Source organism: Mercenaria mercenaria, chromosome 2 (genome assembly GCF_021730395.1).
Source record: "Mercenaria mercenaria strain notata chromosome 2, MADL_Memer_1, whole genome shotgun sequence".
Lineage (NCBI taxonomy): Eukaryota > Metazoa > Mollusca > Bivalvia > Venerida > Veneridae > Mercenaria > Mercenaria mercenaria.
This window is the reverse complement of record NC_069362.1, coordinates 66,818,371-66,839,788: the sequence shown is the minus strand read 5'-3', so window position 1 is coordinate 66,839,788 and position 21,418 is coordinate 66,818,371. Positions and strand designations below refer to the sequence as shown.

At 37.6% G+C, this 21,418-nt stretch overlaps 1 protein-coding gene across 5 annotated transcripts in view; it reads left to right on the top strand.

Annotated features, from left to right (window-relative positions):
* LOC123564164 (85/88 kDa calcium-independent phospholipase A2-like) overlaps positions 1 to 21,418 on the top strand; it is a 67,862-nt gene that overhangs the window by 21,543 nt on the left and 24,901 nt on the right. For all 5 annotated transcript variants that reach the window (XM_053536813.1, XM_053536814.1, XM_053536812.1 and 2 more), the window contains 2 exons: positions 14,544 to 14,659; positions 21,190 to 21,338. In XM_053536813.1, the coding sequence (XP_053392788.1) occupies positions 14,544 to 14,659; positions 21,190 to 21,338 (265 nt within the window). The remainder of the gene's footprint in view (positions 1 to 14,543; positions 14,660 to 21,189; positions 21,339 to 21,418) is intronic.

Below are 21,418 nucleotides of genomic sequence, written 5' to 3'. Positions count from 1 at the left end.
GGCATACAACTTGTGTCACTATAAGATCTTGGTTCCTTCCTTGAACTGGCCATATTCCTTTATGGGTTCCAGAGTTATGGCCCCTGAAAGGGCCAAAATCAGCTATTTTGACCTTGTCTGCACAATAGCAGCTTCATTTATGATTTTATTTTAACCAAACTTGCACACAACTTGTATCACTATAAGATCTTGTTTCCTTTCTTGAACTGGCTAGATTCCATTATGGGTTCCAGAGTTATGGCCCCTGAAAGGGCCAGAATCAGCTATTTTGACCTTGTCTGCACAATAGCAGCTTCATTTATGATTTGAATTTAATCAAACTTGCACAAAACTTGTGTTGCCATAAGATCTTAGTTCCTTTGTTGAACCGGCCAGATCCCCAAATGGGTTCCAGAGTTATGGCCCCTGAAAGGGCCAAAATTAGCTATTTTGACCTTGTCACTTCATTTATGATTTGATTTTAACCAAACTTGCACACAACTTGTATCACCACAAGATCTTGGTTCCTTTCTTGAACTGGCCAGATTCCATCACGGGCTCCATAGTTATGGCCTCTTAAAGGTCCAAAATTGGCTATTTTGGCTTTTGCAGCCATATAGAGACTTCATTTATGGTTTTATTTGATACAAACTTCCAAAATTTCTTCAACAACAGTAAATCTTGGATTCCATGACAAATCAGATCCAATCGTAGTTTCCAGAGTTATTTTATATCCGATTACCTACCCTGATTGTAGTCAAAATGGATTTATATCAGTAAGTCCTTAGGACTTATTTGAAATTTCATTATTGTCATTAGTTGGACTGAGCCAATGAGGGTAGATACATATGGACTGATTTTATATCAAATAACCTCCCTTTGTTTCAAATTAAAATGGGTATATCTCCGTAACTAATGAAGATACTGATCTTAAATTTCATTTATGTCAACAGATTTATTTGGCAGATCCTTCTTTTGTTCACTTACAATAATTTTCTTTTTAATTACTTCCCTTTTACGTTACTATAAATAGCTTATTTTTAGTAACTTTTTTATTATTGGCCATAGGGAAAAACCGAGACCACTTTTCTGTGGTACAATATAGATGGTACCTCCAATTTTTAGGTGTATTTTGACATATGTAAGAATTTTGTTTTTCTTTTTGGTTAAATTTCTTTCCTTTGTTGTTCCTGTCCTTTAGACTTAGATATTTTTTCTGAGGACCTTCTTGTCCTCAAGTGCAATGATAACAGGTGAGCGATATAGGGCCATCATGGCCCTCTTGTTTAAGATACAGCCTTGAAATTTGGATGACATGTACAGTTTTGCACACCAATCTCAAAACTGACTTCCAGTGACAATGAATTTGACCTACTGACCTACTTTCTAATATTTTTGCATCAGTTTGCCATTTGAAACATGTGGCTCATATTACTCAGGTGAGCGATTCAGGGTCATCATGACCCTCTTGTTAAGGTTAAAAGTTTTGATGCACTTTCACTCTATCTCTGTTATTACTGAATGGATTTGATTCAAACTTAAAATAGTTGTTCAACATCATCACCCACATCATATAACACAAGGTGCATAACTCTGGCACAAATTTGTCATGAATTATTCCCCCTTTTTAGCTCACCTGAGCACACAGTGCTCAAGGTGAGCTTTTGTGATCGCCCTGTGTCCGTCATCTGTCGGCGTCACCATCAACAATTTGACTGTTAACACTCTAGAGGTCACAATTTTGGCCCAATCTTAATGAAACTTGGTCAGAATGTTACTCTCAATAAAATCTCGGACGAGTTAAATATTGGGTCATCTCGGATCAAAAACTAGGTCACCAGGTCAAATCAAAGGATAAGCTTGTTAACACTCTAGAAGTCATATTTTTGGCCAAATCTTTATGAAACTTTGTCAGAATGTTACCCTCAATAAAATCTTGGAGGAGTTTGATATTGGGTCATCTGAGATCAAAAACTAAGTCACCAGGTCAAATCAAATGATAAGCTTGTTAACACTCTAGAGGTCACATTTTTGGCCCAATCTTAATGAAACTTGGTCAGAATGTTGCCCTCAATAAAATCTTTGATGAGTTCGATATTGGGTCATCTGGGGTCAAAAACTAGGTCACCAGGTCAAATCAAAGGAAAAGCTTGTTAACACTCTAGAGCTCACAATTTGGGGCCAGTCTTAATTAAACTTGGTCAGAGTGTTACCCTCAATAAAGTCTAGGACAAGTTTGATATTGGGTCATCCGGTAAAAAACTAGGTCACCAGGTCAAATCAAAGGAAAAGCTTGTTAACACTGTAGAGGCCACATTTATGACTGTATCTTCATGAAACTTGGTCTGAATGTTAATCTTGATGATCTCAAGGTCCAGGTTGAATATGGGTCACGTAGGCTCAAAAACTAGGTCACAAGGTCAAATCAAAGGAAAAGCTAGTTTACATTGTAGAGGCCACATTTATGACCATATCTTAATGAAACTTGGTCAGAATGTTAAGCTTGATGATCTTTTGGTAAAATTCAAATCTGGGTCAGGTGGGGTCAAAATCTAGGTCACCAGGTCAAATCAAAGGAAAAGCTTGTTAACACCCTAGAGGCCACATTTATGATTGTATCTTCATGAAACTTAGTCAGAATGTTAATCTTGATGATCTTTAGGTAAAGTTCGAATCTGGGTCATGTGGGGTCAAAAACTAGGTCATCTGGTCAGATCAAAGGAAAAGCTATTTAACACTTTAGAGGCCACATTTATGACCATATCTTAATGAAACTTGGTCAGAATGTTAATCTTGATCATTTTTAGGTCATTAGGTCAGGTGAGCGATACAGGGCCTTCATGGCCCTCTTGTTATTTATAATTTCAGGTAAAAGTTTTGATGCACTTTCACTCTATCGCTGTTATTACTGAATGGATTTGATTCAAACTTAAAACAGTTGTTCAACATCATCACCAACGCCATATGACACAAGGTGCATAACTCTGGCACCAATTTTTCATGAATTATTCTCCCTTTTTACTTACAATTTCAGGTTAAAGTTTTGATGCACTTTCACTCTATCTCTGTTATTACTGAATGGATTTGATTCAGACTTAAAATAGTTGTTCAACATCATCACCCACACTATTTGACACAAGGTACATAACTCTGGCATTATTATTCATGAATTATTCCCCCTTATTTTCTTAAAATTTCAGGTTAAAGTTTTGATGCACTTTCACTCTTTCACTATTATTACTGAATGGATTTGATTCAAACTTAAAATAGTTGTTCAGCATCATCACCCACACCATTAAACACAAGATGCATAACTCTGGCACCATATTTTCATGAATTATGCCCCCTTTTACTTAGAATTAAAAGTTAATTTTGATGCATTTTCACTATATCTCAGTTATTATGAAATGCATTTGTTTCAAACTTGATGTAGTTGTTCCACATCATCACCCACATGATATGACACAAGATGCATAAATCTTGCACCAATATTTTATTAATTATGCCCCCTTTTCGCTTTGGCTATACTTATATATTATTTTGATACACTTTATCTGTACCTCTCTTATTACTTAATTTTTTTGACACAGGCTCAGGCTATTGTGGAATATCTTCATTCACCATTGGAGTTAATAAACACTCAAGTGACAGCTCCAGTTTCCTCAGATGTGCCCAGTTTCACTATCCAGCATCAAAATAGTCGAGCACGCTGTCTCCTGTGACAGCTCTTGTTTCTTTCCTCAGTACAAGTTTAGTTTTAGCTCATCCGAGCATGAAGTGCTCTGCTTGAACTATTGTGATCACTCCTCATACATCCATTGTCCATCTGTCTGTCTGTCCTTACTTTCCTTCAGATGACATCTTTAAAACTATTTGTCACAGTAACACCAAACTTGATCAGTAGCATCAAGGCATGGTTCTCTGTCAAGTTTGTTCAATGGGGGCTCATAGCTAAAACAGAAATACATTTATTTAATAAACAACTTCTTTTCATGAATGGCTTGATGGATTTTCACCAAATGTGGTCTGTAGCATCATTTTAAGGGCCTTTCCTAAACTTGTTGAAAGTGGGCACCTAGCCCCTTTTAGGGACCACTAGAACTAAATATAGAAATACCTTTAAACAACTTCTTCCCATGAACTACTGGATGCATCATCATCAAACTTTGTCTGTAGCATTGTAATATGATCTTCTCTTATTTTGTGCAAATGAGGGCTCATGGCCCCTTGTAGGGGCTGCTAGAGGATAAAATAAAACTATTAAAAAGAGACCTTCCAAAACACTCAACCTGCTTGAAATGTCCGTGTGAGTGTATGTTTTTATGCCTCCAAAGGGAGGCATATAGTTTTTGAACCGTCTGTCAGTCTGTCGATCTGTCCGCAGTTTTCGTGTCCGGTCCATATCTTTGTCATCGATGGATTGATTTTCAAATAACTTGGCATGAATGTGTACCACAGTAAGACGACGTGTCGCGCGCAAGACCCAGGTCCGTAGCTCAAAGGTCAAGGTCACACTTAGACTTTAAAGGTCATTTTTCATGATGTGCATTCGTGTCCGGTCCATATCTTTGTCATCCATGGATGGATTTTCAAATAACTTGGCATGAATGTGTACCACAGTAAGACGACGTGTCATGCGCAAGACCCAGGTCCATAGCGCAAAGGTCAAGGTCACACTTAGACGTTAAAGGTCATTTTTCATGATAGTGCATTCGTGTCCGGTCCATATCTTTGTCATCCATGGATGGATTTTCAAATAACTTGGCATGAATGTGTACCACAGTAAGACGACTTGTCATGCGCAAGACCCAGGTCCATAGCGCAAAGGTCAAGGTCACACTTAGACGTTAAAGGTCATTTTTCATGATAGTGCATTCGTGTCCGGTCCATATCTTTGTCATCCATGGATGGATTTTTAAATAACTTGGCATGAATGTGAACCACAGTAAGACGACGTGTCACACGCAAGACCCAGGTCCGTAGCTCAAAGGTCAAGGTCACACTTAGACGTTAAAGGTTATATTTCATGATAGTGCATTGATGGGCCTGTCCGGTCCATATCTTTGTCATTCATGCATGGATTTTAAAATTATTGGGCATGAATGTGTACCACAGTAAGACGACGTGTCGCGCGCAAGACCGAGGTCTGTAGGTCAAAAGTCCTAAACTCTTAACATCGGCCATAACTATTCATTCAAAGTGCCATCGGGGGCATGTGTCATCCTATGGAGACAGCACTTGTTTTTTAGCTCACCAGTCACAAAGTGACAAGGTGAGCTTTTGTGATCGCGCGGTGTCCGTCGTCCGTCCGTCCGTGCGTGTGTGCATGCGTCCGTAAACTTTTGCTTGTGACCACTCTAGAGGTCACATTTTTCATGGGATCTTTATGAAAGTTGGTCAGAATGTTCATCTTGATGATATCTAGGTCAAGTTCGAAACTGGGTCACGTGTCGTCAAAAACTAGGTCAGTAGGTCTAAAAAAAGAAAAACCTTGTGACCTCTCTAGAGGCCATATATTTCACAAGGTCTTCATATAAATTGGTCAGAATGTTCTCCTTGATGATATCTAGGTCAAGTTTGAAACTGGGTCACATGCCTTCAAAAACTAGGTCAGTAAATCTAAAAATAGAAAAACCTTGTGACCTCTCTAGAGGCCATATATTTCACAAGATCTTCATGAAAATTGGTCAGAACGTTCACCTTGATGATATCTAGGTCAAGTTCGAAACTGGGTTATGTGCCATCAAAAACTAGGTCAGTAGGTCAAATAATAGAAAAACCTTGTGACCTCTCTAAAGGCCATATTTTTCATGGGATCTGTATGAAAGTTGGTCTGAATGTTCATCTTGATGATATCTAGGTCAAGTTCGAAACTGGGTCACGTGCCTTCAAAAACTAGGTCAGTAGGTCTAAAAAGAAAAACCTTGTGACCTCTGTAGAGGCCATATATTTCATGAGATCTTCATGAAAATTGGTCAGAATGTTCACCTTGATGATATCTAGGTCAAGTTTGAAAGTGGGTCACGTGCCATCAAAAACTAGGTCAGTAGGTCAAATAATAGAAAAACCTTGTGACCTCTAGAGGCCATATTTTTATGGGATCTGTATGAAAGTTGGTCTGAATGTTCATCTTGATGATATCTAGGTCAAGTTCGAAAGTGGGTCATGTGCCTTCAAAAACTAGGTCAGTAGGTCAAATAATAAAAAAACCTTGTGACCTCTCTAAAGGCCATATTTTTCATGGGTTCTGTATGAAAATTGGTCTGAATGTTCAGCTTGATGATATCTAGGTCAAGTTCAAAACAGGATCATGTGCGGTCAAAAACTAGGTCAGAATGCCTAAAAATAGAAAAACCTTGTGACCTCTCTAGAGGCCATACTTGTGAATGGATCTCCATAAAAATTGGTCAGAATGTTCACCTTGATGATATCTAGGTCAAATTTGAAACTGGGTCACGTGCCTTAAAAACTAGGTCAGTAGGTCAAATAATTAAAAAACCTTGTGACCTCTCTAGAGGCCATACTTTTCATGGGATCTGTATGAAAGTTGGTCTGAATGTTCATCTTGATGATATCTAGGTCAAGTTTGAAACTGGGTCAACTGCGGTCAAAAACTAGGTCAGTAGGTCTAAAATTATTAAAATCTTTTGACTTCTCTAGAGGCCATATTTTTCAATGGATCTTCATGAAAATTGATCTGAATGTTCACCTTGATGATATCTAGGTCCATTTCGAAACTGGGTCACGTGCGGTCAAAAACTAGGCCAGTAGGTATGAAAATAGAAAAACCTTGTGACCTCTCTAGAGGCCATATTTTTCATGAGATCTTCATGAAAATTAGTGAGAATGTTCACCTTGATGATATCTAGGTAAAGTTCAAAACAGGGTCACGTACCTTCGAAAACTAGGTCAATAGGTCGAATAATAGAAAAACCTTGTGACCTCTCTAGAGACCATATTTTTCAAAGGTTCTTCATGAAAATTGGTCAGAATTTTTATCTTGATAATATCTAGGTCAAGTTCAAAACTGGGTCACATGAGCTCAAAAACTAGGTCACTATGTCAAATAATAGAAAAAACGATGTCATACTCAAAACTGGGTCATGTGGGAAGAGGTGAGCGGTTCAGGACCATCATGGTCCTCTTGTACCCAATTTTAAAGACATAAAAAGCATATAGTGTTTTAATTGTTTGTCCTCTGTCACACTAAATGAGGTAATCAACTTCTGCTGCTGCTGGAAACATTCAGCACTGGGAGCATATCATTGTCCTCTTTCAAATTGCACACTCTCTAGCCTCTTTAAGCTCTGAAACTCAGGTGAGCAGTCTAGGGCCATCATGGCCCCCTAATTATTTCAATACTTACTGGTTTGCTATGTATTCAGGTATGTCTGATAACAGTTTTAATATAATATTTACATGCACATATATTAATCCCTTTTTAGCTCACCTGTCACAAAGTGACAAGGTGAGCTTTTGTGATCGCGCGGTGTCCGTCGTCCGTCAGTCCGTCCGTGCGTCCGTCCGTAAACTTTTGCTTGTGACCACTCTAGAGGTCACATTTTCATGGGATCTTTATGAAAGTTGGTCAGAATGTTCATCTTGATGATATCTAGGTCAAGTTCGAAACTTGGTCACGTGCCTTCAAAAACTAGGTCAGTAGGTCTAAAAATAGAAAACCTTGTGACCTCTAGAGGCCATATATTTCATGGATCTTCATGAAAGTTGGTCAAGAATGTTCATCTTGATGATATCTAGGTCAAGTTCGAAACTGGGGCACGTGCCATCAAAACTAGGTCAGTAGGTCTAAAAATAGAAAAACCTTGTGACCTCTCTAGAGGCCATATATTTCAAAGATCTTCATGAAAATTGGTCAGAACGTTCACCTTGATGATATCTAGGTCAAGTTTCGAAAGTGGGTCACGTGCCATCAAAAACTAGGTCAGTAGGTCAAATAATAGAAAAACCTTGTGACCTCTCTAGAGGCCATATTTTTCATGGGATCTGTATGAAAGTTGGTCTGAACGTTCATCTTGATGATATCTAGGTCAAGTTCGAAACTGGGTCACGTGCGGTCAAAAACTAGGTCAGTAGGTCTAAAAATAGAAAAACCTTTTTGACCTCTCTAGAGGCCATATTTTTCATGGATCTTCATGAAATTGGTCAGAATTCATCTTGAGATATTAGGTCAAATTCAAACTGGGTCACTGGTCAAAAACTAGGTCATAGTCAAATAATAGAAAAAGCGACTCTAGACCAAATTGGTCAAATGTGAAAAGTGAGTCGATTTCGACCATAATAGGTCAATTCTAACTTGTAAATAACATGAGCTCATAAAATAGCGTTAACTATCTCTTTATAACAAATTATTTTACCCATATTCTGCAGTACAAGTTTTATTACTTCTTTAAAGATATCCATTGCCCATCCTCCACTAAAATATTTTAGTCTTAGATATTCACTCCAAATGTAGAAAATCCTCACCAAATATTGCTTTACTAAATAAATAAGTTTGCATCTAGAGCTTCATTCATATTGATCAAGTGTCATTCAGTAATAGCTGATTATCAAAAAACAGCCAGATTTTAGCTCATTTGCACGAAGTGCTCAAGGTGAGCTTTTGTGACCGCTCTGTGTCCGTCGTTTGTCCGTCGTCTACAATTTGACTGTTAACACGCTAGGGGTCAAAATTTTGGCCCAATCTTAATAATGTCTCCCCCAGGAGACATATTGTTTTTGCCCTGTCCGTCCGTCCGTCCTTCCGTCCATCCGTCCGTCCGTACGTCACACTTCATTTCCGAGCAATAACTGGAGAACCATTTGACCTAGAACCTTCAAACTTCATAGGGTTGTAGGGCTGCTGGAGTAGACGGCCCCTATTGTTTTTGGGGTCACTCAGTCAAAGGTCAAGGTCACAGGGACCTGAACATTGAAAACCATTTCCGATCAATAACTAGAGAACCACTTGACCCAGAATGTTGAAACTTCATAGGATGATTGGCCATGAAGAATAGATGACCCCTATTGATTTTGGGGTCACTTCGTCAAAGGTCAAGGTCACAGGGGCCTGAACATTGAAAACCATTTCCAATCAATAACTAGAGAACCACTTGACCCAGAATGTTGAAACTTCATAGGATAATTGGTCATGAAAAGTAGATGACCCCTATTGATTTTGGGGTCACTCCATCAAAGGTCAAGGTCACAGGACCCTGAACATGGAAAACCATTTCCGATCAATAACTAGAGAACCACATGACCCAGAATGTTGAAACTTAATAGGATGATTGGTCATGCAGAGTAGATGACCCCTAACGATTTTAGGGTCACTCCATTAAAGGTCAAGGTCACAGGGGCCTGAACATTGAAAACCATTTCCGGTCAGTAACTTGAGAACCACTTGACCCAGAATGATGAAACTTCGTAGGATGATTGGTCATGCAGAGTAGATGACCCCTAACGATTTTAGGGTCACTCTGTTAAAGGTCAAGGCCACAGGGGCCTGAACATGGAAAACCATTTCCGATCAATAACTTGAGAACCTCTCGACCCAGAATGTTGAAACTTCATAGGATGATTGTTCATGCAGAGTAAATGACCCCTATTGTTTTTGGGGTCAGTCTATTAAAGGTCAAGGTCACAGGAGCCTGTTCATGTAAAATCATTTTTTGGAAATAACTTGAGAACCACTTGACCTACAATGTTGAAACTTAATAGGATGATTGGACATGCAGAGTAGATGACCCCTATTTATTTTGAGGTCACTTGATCAAAGGTCAAGGTCACAGGAGCCTGAACAGTGACTTGAGAACCACTAGGCCAAGAGTGTTGAAATTAAGCGGGATGACTGGACATGCCAAGTAGATGATCCCTATTGCAGTCAACCATCAGTGTCTCTTTGACTTTCGCTCCTGACCCCTATTGACTTCTTGCCTATAGGACTTTGCATTGGGGGAGACATGGGCTTTTTTACAAAAGCATTTTCTAGTTAAACTTGGTCAGAATGTTGCTCTCAGTAAAATCTTGGACAAGTTTGATAGTGGGTCATCTGAGTTCAGAAACTAGGTCACCAGGTTAAATCTGAGGAAAAGCTTGTTAAAACTGTAGAGGCCACATTTATGACTGTATCTTCATGAAACTTCTCCAGAATGTTAATCTTGATGATCTTTAGGTCAGGTTTGAATCTGGGTCATGTGGGGTCAAAAACTAGGTCACCATGTCAAATCAAAGGAAAAGCTTGTTAACACCATATAGGCCACATTTATGACTGTATTTTCATGAAACTTAGTTAGAATGTTACTCTTGAGGATCTTTAGATCAGGTTCAAATCTAGGTTAAGTGGGATCAAAAACTAGTTCACCAGGTCAAATTAAAAGAAAAGCTAGTTAACACTCTATAAGCCACATTTATAACCGTATCTTACTGAAACTTAGTCAGAATGTTAATCTTGATGATTTTTTGGTCAAGTTTAAGTCTGGGTCAGATGAGGTCAAAACAAGGTCACCAGGTCAAATCAGAGGAAAAGCTTTTTAACACTAGAGGCCACATTTATGACTGTATCTTCATGAAACTTGGTCAGAATGTTACTCTTGATGATGTTTAAGTCAAGTTCAAATCTTGATCATGTAGGATCAAAAACAAGGTCAACAGGTCAAATCAGAGGAAAAGCTAGTTAACACACTAGAGGCCACATTTATGACCATATCTTAATGAAACTTTATCAGAATGTTAATCTTGATGATTTTTTGGTCAAGTTTAAGTCTGGGTCAGATGAGGTCAAAAACAAGGTCACTAGGTCAAATCAAAGGAAAGGCTTTTTAACACTAGAGGCCACATTTATGACTGTATCTTCATGAAACTTGGTCAGAATGTTAACCTTGATGATGTTTAGGTCAAGTTAAAATCTTGGTCACGTGGGATCAAAAACAAGGTCAACAGGTCAAATCAAAGGAAAAGCTAGTTAACACACTAGAGGCCACATTTATGACCATATCTTAATGAAACTTGATCAGAATGTTAATCTTTAAGATCTTTAGGTCAAGGTTCAATCTGGGTCAGGTGGGGTTATAAACCAGGCCACCAGGTCAAATCAAGGGTAAAGCTTGATAACACTCTAGAGACCTTTTTTTAAGTTTAAACCTCATGGGAATTGGTGGGAATGTTTTGTCTTGATGACCTCTAGGTCAGGTTCGAATCTGGGTCATGTGTGATCAAAAACTAGGTCACCAGGTCAAATCAAAGGTTAAACTTGTTAACAGTCTAGAGGTCAAATTTACAACTGTATCCTCATGAAACTAAGTCAGAATGTTAACCTTAATGATCTTTAGGGCCAGTTTGAATCTGGGTCATGTGGGGTTAAACTCGAGGTCACCAGGTAAATCAAAGAAAAGCTAGTTAACACTCTAGAGGCCACATTTATGACTTTACCTTATGACCATATCTTACTGAAACTTAGTCAGAATGTTAATCTTGATGATTTTATGTCAAGTTCAAGTCTGTGTCATGTAGGGTTAAAAACTAGGTCACTAGGTCAAATTAAAGGAAAAACTAGTTAACACTGTATAGGCCATATTTATGACCATATCTTAATGAAACTTGGTCAGAATGTTAAGTCAGTAGTTTATGTGAGTGATACAGAGCCTTCATGGCCCTCTTGTTTAGTGGTAGTACACATTTAAACTGAGTTTATCTATACATGTATACAGTATTAACTGTTTTAAACCTAATGCACACAAACATGTACTTATACTCAATTTTTAGCTCAAGGTGACAGGGTTTTCCCGGACGCAGGTTTTCTGCGTCCCTGACGCGCTTTTACTGCTTTGAACTCGCATTTTTTAGTGCCTCTGCGTCCCACTGGACCCGCAAAATCGGTCACGAAACTCCTTTGCACTGAAGCCTCCTTTGCGCAGATACCCATGTAAAATGCGCAGTTTTTTACCACCAGGACCATCCCCAAATCGTGGGTGCTCATTATACACAGGTATAAACGATTTTCCAACTTCCAAGTTTGTTATCGATGTTCGCCATTTTGGTAAAGGGAAACTACTCTCCGCGCTAACTGTCACCGCTAAAATCTAAGATTGCCGTTACGTTCCGTAAAAGATCGAATGTTTTTTTTTTCATTAAACAAAATTAATTTCATATAAATTTAAGGTATTTTGATGAAAAAATATTAATAAATCACAGAAATTATAATACTAATTAAGGATCGAGTATTATCTTTAACCGAGATAAAACTGTGAACAACATAATTGACACGAGGTGACACGTTAATTGCCGGTAATTACTGGCTATTTGATCATAACAAAAAGACTATAACACATTTTGTAATCGGTCTGAATTGAGAAGCTCATGCCATTTTGAAAGGTACCATTCCGAAATATTGAATCAACTGCTATCTAAATTAAAAAGATACAATTAAGTTCATTCGGTTTTAGGGTAAATTTTTATAGTAATAATGTCTATTTTCAAGATCAATAATTTGTGGACCCCCAAAAATTATTAGGGACCCTTAAATTAGCAGCCATGGGAGTCCATGGACTCCCAAATAAAAAACCCGAGGGAAAACCCTGGGTGAGCTTTTGTGATCACCCTGTGTCCGTCGTCGTCAACAATTTGACTGTTAACACTCTAAGAGGTCACAATTTTGGCCCAATGTTAATGAAACTTGGTCAGAATGTTACTCGCAATAAAATCTTGGACGAGTTTGATATTGGGTCACTTGGGATCAAAAACTAGGTCACCAGGTCAGATCAAAGGAAAAGCTTGTTAACACTCTAGAGGTCACCGTTTTGGCCCAGTCTTCATGAAACTTGGTCAGAAAGTTACCCGCAATAAAATCTTGGACGAGTTCGATATCGGGTCACCCTGGTTCAAAAAAAAGGTCACCAGATCAAATTAAAGGAAAAGCTTGTTAACACTCCAGAGGTCACAATTTTGGCCCAATCTTAATGAAACTTAGTCAGAATGTTACTCTTGATGATATATAAGTCAGTTTCAAATCTGGGTCATCTGGGGTCAAAAACTAGGTCACTAGGTCAAGTAAAAGGAAAAGCTTGTTAACACTCTAGAGGCCACATTTATGACTGTATCTTCATGAAACTTAGTCAGAATGTTAATCTTGATGATCTTTAGATCAAGTTCAAATCTGGGTCTTATGGGATCAAAAACTAGGTCTCCAGGTCAAATCAAAGGAAAAGCTTATTAACACTCTAGAGGTCACAATATTGGCCCAATCTTAATGAAACTTGGTCAGAATGTTACCCTCAATAAAATCTTGGACGAGTTCGATATTGGGTCATCCGGGGTCAAAAACTAGGTCACCTGGTCAAATCAAAGGAAAAGCTTGTTAACACTCTAGAGGTCACAATTTTGGCCCAATCTTAATGAAACTTAGTCAGAATGTTACTCTTGATGATATATAAGTCAGTTTCAAATCTGGGTCATCTGGGGTCAAAAACTAGGTCACTAGGTCAAATAAAAGGAAAAGCTTGTTAACACTCTAGAGGCCACATTTATGACTATATCTTCATGAAACTTAGTCAGAATGTTAATCTTGATGATCTTTAGATCAAGTTCAAATCTGGGTCTTATGGGATCAAAAACTAGGTCTCCGGGTCAAATCAAAGGAAAAGCTTATTAACACTCTAGAGGTCACAATATTGGCCCAATCTTAATGAAACTTGGTCAGAATGTTACCCTCAATAAAATCTTGGACGAGTTCGATATTGGGTCATCCGGGGTCAAAAACTAGGTCACCTGGTCAAATCAAAGGAAAAGCTTGTTAACACTCTAGAGGTCACAATTTTGGCCCAATCTTAATGAAACTTGGTCAGAATGTTACTCTCAATAAAATCTTGGACGAGTTCGATATTGGGTCATCTGGGATCAAAAACTAGGTCACTAGGTCAAATCAAAGGAAAAGCTTGTTAACACTCTAGAGGCCACATTTATGACTCTATCTTCATGAAACTTAGTCAGAATGTTAATCTTGGTGATCTTTAGTTCAAGTTCGAATCTGGGTCTTATGGGGTCAAAAACTAGGTCACCAGGTCAAATCAAAGGAAAAGCTTGTTAACACTCTAGAAGTCACAATATTAGCCCAATCTTAATGAAACTTGGTCGGAATGTTACCCTCAATAAAATCTTGGACGGGTTTATATTGGGTCATCTGGGATCAAAAACTAGGTCACTAGGTCAGATCAAAGGAAAAGCTTGTTAAAACTGTAGAGGCCACATTTATGACTATATCTTCATGAATCTTGGTCAGAATTTTAATCTTGATGAACTCAAGGTCAAGTTTGAATCTGGGTCATGTAGGGTCAAAAACTAGGTCACCAGGTCAAATGAAAGAAAAAGCTAGTTATCACTCTAGAGGCCACATTTATGACCATATCTTAATGAAATTTGGTCTGAATGATAATCTTGATGATTCCTAGTTTCAGGTGAGTGATACAGGGCCTTAATGGTCCTCTTGTTTAATTATGAAATTTGGATCTAATACACCTTTAATAAAAGCTAGAAAAAAAGGGCCACTTATTTCATGTATTTTTATGTTGCAGCAAGATGATATAGACCTAGTGCGTATATTTGTTGTGTTTGGAGCTGATGTTAATCAGAAAAATGCCACTAGTCATTCACCCCGACATCTGGCTGCAGTGTGTAAAGGCAAAAACAGGTAAAATGTGTTAGAGATATGGACCTTAGTTGAAGTATGCATTGCTATACTCATGTTAGTATATTGACATATATCAACACAGAGGTTTGGTATTCGATTTACTGCATGGTTGAGTTGACAGAAACATTGAAGAAGGCAATGGGAATCATGTGAGACATGTATAATATAGAGAGGCATGCAGGGTGAAAGCTAGTCTGAATATTAATTAGTTTAATAAATGACAATATAATTAAGTGGTGCATGAGGAATCTTTATGAATTGTAATTACTAATATTTCATATTTTCTTGTAGAATTCTTTACCTATTTCAAGCTATACAAAAAGTAACTAAACTATACTTATGTCGGTCAATAGCTATACATAGCTAATGTTGTCTGTATATTAACACCGACTTTAAATAAAATTTGTATCTTGTATCTTATACAAAGGCATTGCATTCTCTTGTCAGTTAAACAGCCAGTCAGCTGTGTTAACCTTGAGCATTGGCCACAAGACTTTGACTAAAGATGTCACAAGTCCAATACCCGGGCAGAGAGTATGATCTCCTTGATTGTTTAACAGTAACAGTTGTGTTTGAAGTCATTTATCCTCCTTGTATCAGTTGTAGAGAAGTTGTCAGTTACATAGAATAAATCAGTACTGGTGCAGAATCCATGACTATTATTAAGCTGTCTGACCAACACAACAGAAAAATATGGCATTAGATTAAAAAAAATGCAGTTGAACAATCATCATCCATAAAATATTACTGTTTGCTTGAAGTAATCAGGGTTGGAGCATCTCTTCAGAGCAGGATTGTGTTTCTTTAAAAACAGAATTTCTCTATGAATTTACTCTAAATGTTTATACATGTTTCTGTATTTTAACCTTTAGCCAGCTAAATTTCTATAATGGACTGGTCCATCATTCAATTTGGGCAAAACCATTTATTATTCGAAGGGGTGTTCGATGAAAATTTACTGACTAAGTAGCCAGCAGTGCAGACCATGATCAGACTGCACGGATGTGCAGGCTGATCTTGGTCTGCACTGGTCGCAAAGGCAGAATCATTTGCTGCCAGCAGGCTAAGGGTTAAAATGGTCATCCCTTTATTATTATGTAGCCCGCCTGCTTAGCTCAATAGGAAGAGCGCAGGATCTATGGATCTAGGGGTTGTGAGTTTAAGCCCTTGGTTTCTCAGAGATGATTTTCTCATTGTTTGAGTTTTTTTTTTTTTTTTTCGTAGTTTTTTACGTGCTGTTTTTGAAGGCTTCATGCAGATCATCTCTGAGTGAAAAAGTTCTTAATGCAAAAGGTGACTCGAAAAAGCTTTATCAATTTGAATCTGAGACAACAGGCACTAGGTCTGAGAACCCTATGCCAACTGGACATGACAGTACACTGGCTGAGAAATTTGCAGACCATTTCATGAATAAAATCGAAAAAATTCGAGAATCGTTGAAACATTTCGATAAGTTTCAACCATGCGAAAAAGATATTCCTTGTTTTGACAGTTTTAAAGATCTGAGCAAGGAAGAAGTTAGAAAACTTATAAACCAACTACAGACAAAATCATGTGAACTTGATATTCTACCAACAAAAGTGCAAAAATCATACTTGGATGAGCTGTTGCCTGTTATTACCAAATTGGTTAATTTGTTGTTGCGCGACGGCATCTTTCCAACAAAATGGAAACAGGCAATTGTAAGACCTTTGTTGAAGAAAATGGGACTGGAACTTGAATTCGCAAACTACAGGCCTGTTAGTAATCTATCGTTTCTGTCAAAATTAATTGAAAAAGCAGCTCTGTTCAGACTCAATGATCATGTAAACAAACACAATCTTCTGCCAAAAAACCAATCTGCTTACAGGAAAAACCATTCTTGCGAATCAGCACTGTTACATCTTGTAAATGATTTACTGGATGCTCTGGAGAAGAAAGAAGTTACGGCGCTAATTGCCATCGATCTCAGTGCCGCTTTTGATACTGTAGATCATGACATTCTTGTTGATGTGTTAAACAAGCAGTATGGCGTTCGTGGAACAGCACTGAGCTGGGTTGATTCCTGTCTGTGCCCCAGAAGTTGTCGTGTGAGTGTCAATTCAGCCATGTCATTTCCACGCCAATTAAATTGTAGCGTTCCACAAGGGAGCTGCTTAGGACCGTGGCTATATTTGACATATGCGTGGACACTGTTTGATGTTATTCCACCGTCGATTTCAGTTTACGGCTTTGCGGATGACCACACTGCTAATAAACGCTTTAAACCATCATCTCCAACAGTAGAATCCCAGGCAATACGAGAACTTGAACAATGTGCTAAAACAATCAACAACTGGATGAATGAAAATAAGCTTAAAATGAACACTTCCAAAACCGAGTTTATCATGTTTGGTAGTAGGCAACAGCTCTCTAAGTGTTCAACTGACAAAGTATGCATTGTAGGTGATGAAGTGAAATCAGTGAGCTTTATTCGATATCTAGGTGCATTCCTGGATGAAAACTTGAATCTAAAAGAGCATGTAAAACGAAAGTGTAGAACAGCAATGCTCAACTACTTCAGAATAAAATGTATCCGGAAATATTTTACCAAAGAGGCTACCGAAACCCTTGTCCTGTCATTGGTGATATCCCATTTAGATTATTGTAATGTCATTCTGTATGGTATTGCTCAAAGCGAAGTAAACAAAATGCAACGAATTCAGAACATGTGTGCAAAACTTGTCCTAAATCGAAGAAAATATGATAGTTCCAAGCAAGCACTGTATGACCTTCACTGGCTACCAATCAAAGCCAGAATCACATTCAAAATGCTCTCCTACATGTATAATTGTTCAGTTGGAAACTCTCCAGAATATCTTTCTGAACTTCTCATAAAACAAACACAAACAAGAAACTTGTGTTCTTCAAACTCCGTTACTGGGTGTTTCGTTGTTCCTTTCAACAAGCGCAAAACGTTCAGCGACAGAAGTTTTGGTACTGTTGGACCTAAACTCTGGAATGAATTGCCTCTCGAAATAAGGAACTCGGACTCAATAGGTGTTTTCAAAAAGAAGTTGAAAACTCATTATTTTTGAGATTACTTTGCACTCTTTTAGAGACTGTGACTGTAATTTTTAAGAAACTGAAGTAACGTGAACTGGATGATTTTATTGTGTAAATACATTCGAAAAATGAACTATATTATAACAAATACAAAATACAGTTGTTTGTAATAACTTCTGGACATGTCGCAATAACCCACTTATTCTTACTTAATAACAAACAGCTGTCTTACTGTATCTTAATATTCTAATATTTTATTAATGTCTGATCATTTTTTTTTTTTTTTTTTTTTTTTTTTTTTAATGCTTACTAAATAGTTTATTCACAATGGTATTAATGCTCATTTATGTTATATGTCATTAAATATCTTAAGTTTTGTCGTATGTTTATGTATTTGTAAAACGCCATTGAATATGTTTTGCGTAAAAATAGGCGTTTAATCAAATGAAACAGTTTCAGTTTTTCAGTTTCTTGGTTTCTCTGACAGTTTGATGAAAGACATTGTGTCTGAAATCATTCACCCTCCACCTCTGATTCATGTTGGAAAGTTGGCATTTCCTTATAGGGACCAGGTTTGTACTGGTACAGAATCAGGGAACACTGGTTAGGTTAACTGCCTGCTGTTACATAACTGAAGCACTAATAAAAAAAGCGTTGAACCCAAAACAAACAGACTTTATAATCATGTATAAAATCTATGTGAAGCTTATTGTACCCCCCGACAACAAAGTTGTAAGGGGGGTATACTGGTTTCAGGTTGTCTGTCTGTCCGTCCGTCCGTCTGTCTGTCCGTACGTAGACAATCTTGTGCGCACCATCTCTCCTCATCCCCTTCGCACAATTTAATGAAACTTTACACAAGTGATCAGTAACAACAGTAGTTGTGCATAGGGTATGTTAGGTTCTTTCAGGAAAAAAATTTGCAGAGTTACGGGACTTTGTTTTTTGTTACTATACTATATACATAGACACAGTCTTGTGCGCACCATCTCTCCTCATCCCCTTGACGCAATTTCATGAAACTTCACACAAGTGATCAGTAACAACAGTAGTTGTGCATGGGGCATGTTAGGTTCTTTCAGATAAAAAAATTGCAGAGTTACGGGACTTTGTTTTTTGTTACTATACTATATACATAGACAGAATCTTGTGCACACCATCTCTCCTCATCCCCTTGACACAATATAATGAAACTTCACACAAGTGATCAATAACAACAGTACTTGTGCATGGGGCATGTAAGGTTGTTTCAACGACAAAAATTGCAGAGTTACGGGACTTCGTTTCTTGGTCACATACTATGTACACAGAGTCTGCATATGCAATCTTGTGCACGCCTAATCTTCCGAACCCTTGCACACAATTTAATGAAACTTCACACAAGTGATCAGTATCAACCCTAGTTGTGCATGGTGCATGTTACGCTCTTTTAAAGATAAATATTCTGCATAGTTATGGGACTTTGTTTTTTGTTACTATACTGTATACATACAGTCAAATTGCAATGTACTGTGTCAGTGCATGTGGGGTGTACATTCATTACCTTTAGTGATAGCTCTAGTTTAAATTTACAATAGCACTGGTATATTTTGAAGTTTTCCCAAGAAAACAAAAGAAAATTAAATGTACATAATATATGATGTTTATTTGACTAGGTTTTACATCTTTTTTGTACCCCCTGACAACAAAGTTGTAAAGGGGGGTATACTGGTTTCAGGTTGTCTGTCTGTCTGTCTGTCCATCTGTCCGTAGACGCAATCTTGTGCGCACCATCTCTCCTTATCCCCTTGACAGAATTTAATGAAACTTCACACAAGTGATCAGTACCAACAGTAGTTGTGTATGGGGCATGTTAGGTTCTTTTAGAAAAAAAAATTTGCAGAGTTATGGGACTTTGTTTTTTTGTTACTGTACAATATACATAGACACAATCTTGTACGCACCATCTCTCCTCATCCCCTTGACAAAATTTAATGAAACTTCACACAAGTGATCAGTAACAACAGTAGTTGTGCATGGGGCATGTTAGGTTCTTTCAGAAAAAATTTTTGCAGAGTTATGGGACCTTGTTTTTTTTGTTACTATACTATATACATAGACAGAATCTTGTGCACACCATCTCTCCTCATCCCCTTGACACAATTTAATGAAACTTCACACAAGTGATCAGTAACAACAGTAGTTGTGCATGGGGCATGTTAGGTTCTTTCAGCGACAAAAATTGCAGAGTTATGGGACTTTGTTTCTTGTTACCATACTATGTATATACAGTCTGCATATGCAATCTTGTGCGTGCCTAATCTACCAAACCATTACACACAATTTAATGAAACTTCACACAAGTGATCAGTACCAACCCTAGTTGTGCATGGTGCATGTTACATTCTTTTAGATAAATATTCTGCATAGTTATGGGACTTTGTTTTTTGTTACTATACTGTATACATACAGTCTATATACATACAGTCCACATAATTATGCAATCTTGTGTGCGTCAAATTGCAATGTACTGTGTCAGTGCATGCGGGGGGTACATTCATCACCTTTAGTGATAGCTCTAGTTTAACATTATTTCAGTTACACAACAACAGTCAGTTAACCTACCCAGTGTTCGTAGTTTCTGTACTAGCACAAATTTACTCTTTGCTGCAAATAAATACTAACAGCTCCATGTGACTGGAATGACTAAACACACTGTCATCTGTCAAATTGATTTGAGAAATGTATGTCTCCTCTGTGGATCAAACTTCATATTTATTGTGGAATATACTGTGTGGATGTGAATAAGTTAATAGCAGTTTTTGAAGATAGGATGAAAGGGAATGTTTCCTGTATTTTGGGAGATAATTTCATGGATCAGTGCAGTCAATATAAGTAGTCCCCCGTCAATATTAATGGTTTTACAGTATGTAAAGCTTTTGTATTTAGTTACAATGGTATTTTAGTAAGACACTACAGTTGTTAAACTTCATAGGTAGCAAACTACACCTAGTTTTTAGGGTCAGAAGGTTAAAGGTCAAGGTCACAGTGATCTCAAAACTGAAAATAGTTCTTAGTAATTAAAGAATGCTTTGGCTTTCATTCTTAGGAAGGTTGCCTGTAGCAAGTGGACGACCCCTGATGTTTTTGAGGTTATTTGGTCAAGATTACAGCTGACTAAATAACATAGCTACTTGCCTCCATCAGGCAATCAAGGAGGGCATTTATGTTTTACGAACAGTTCTTATTTGAAGAGTGGTATCATTTTCCATTGTGCATTTAAGTGATTGATGAAAAGAATTCTAAGCTCAAAATTTAACGTAATTCAGATATGTTGCTGCATCCTCAAGGTAGTACTCAACTTCCTTTGACTTATAACTTTTGGCATATATTTCCTACATTTATGTTTCTTTGCAGGATCTCTGTAAAGCAATAGCATAACCATAAATAGCTCTACTTGATCATCCATTGTGGCAAAATATATAGAAATGTAAAATATGATAAAGGAGATTTTTTTTTTATTTCAGAGATATTATATTGCATATGTTACATGCATCAGGTGCTAAGAGATGTGACCAATCTGTAAAGGGATGTGTGGCTGGTTGTTCTGCTGAAGGCAGGTCTAATGGAAAACCTGATGATAGATGTAAATTATTGTTCAACCTCGATAAAATGGGTATGTTCTGTTTAAGAACAGTCTAATAGTTAGCTTTAAATTCTAATAGATTCTTATTCTAAGAAAAAAATTAGTTAAGG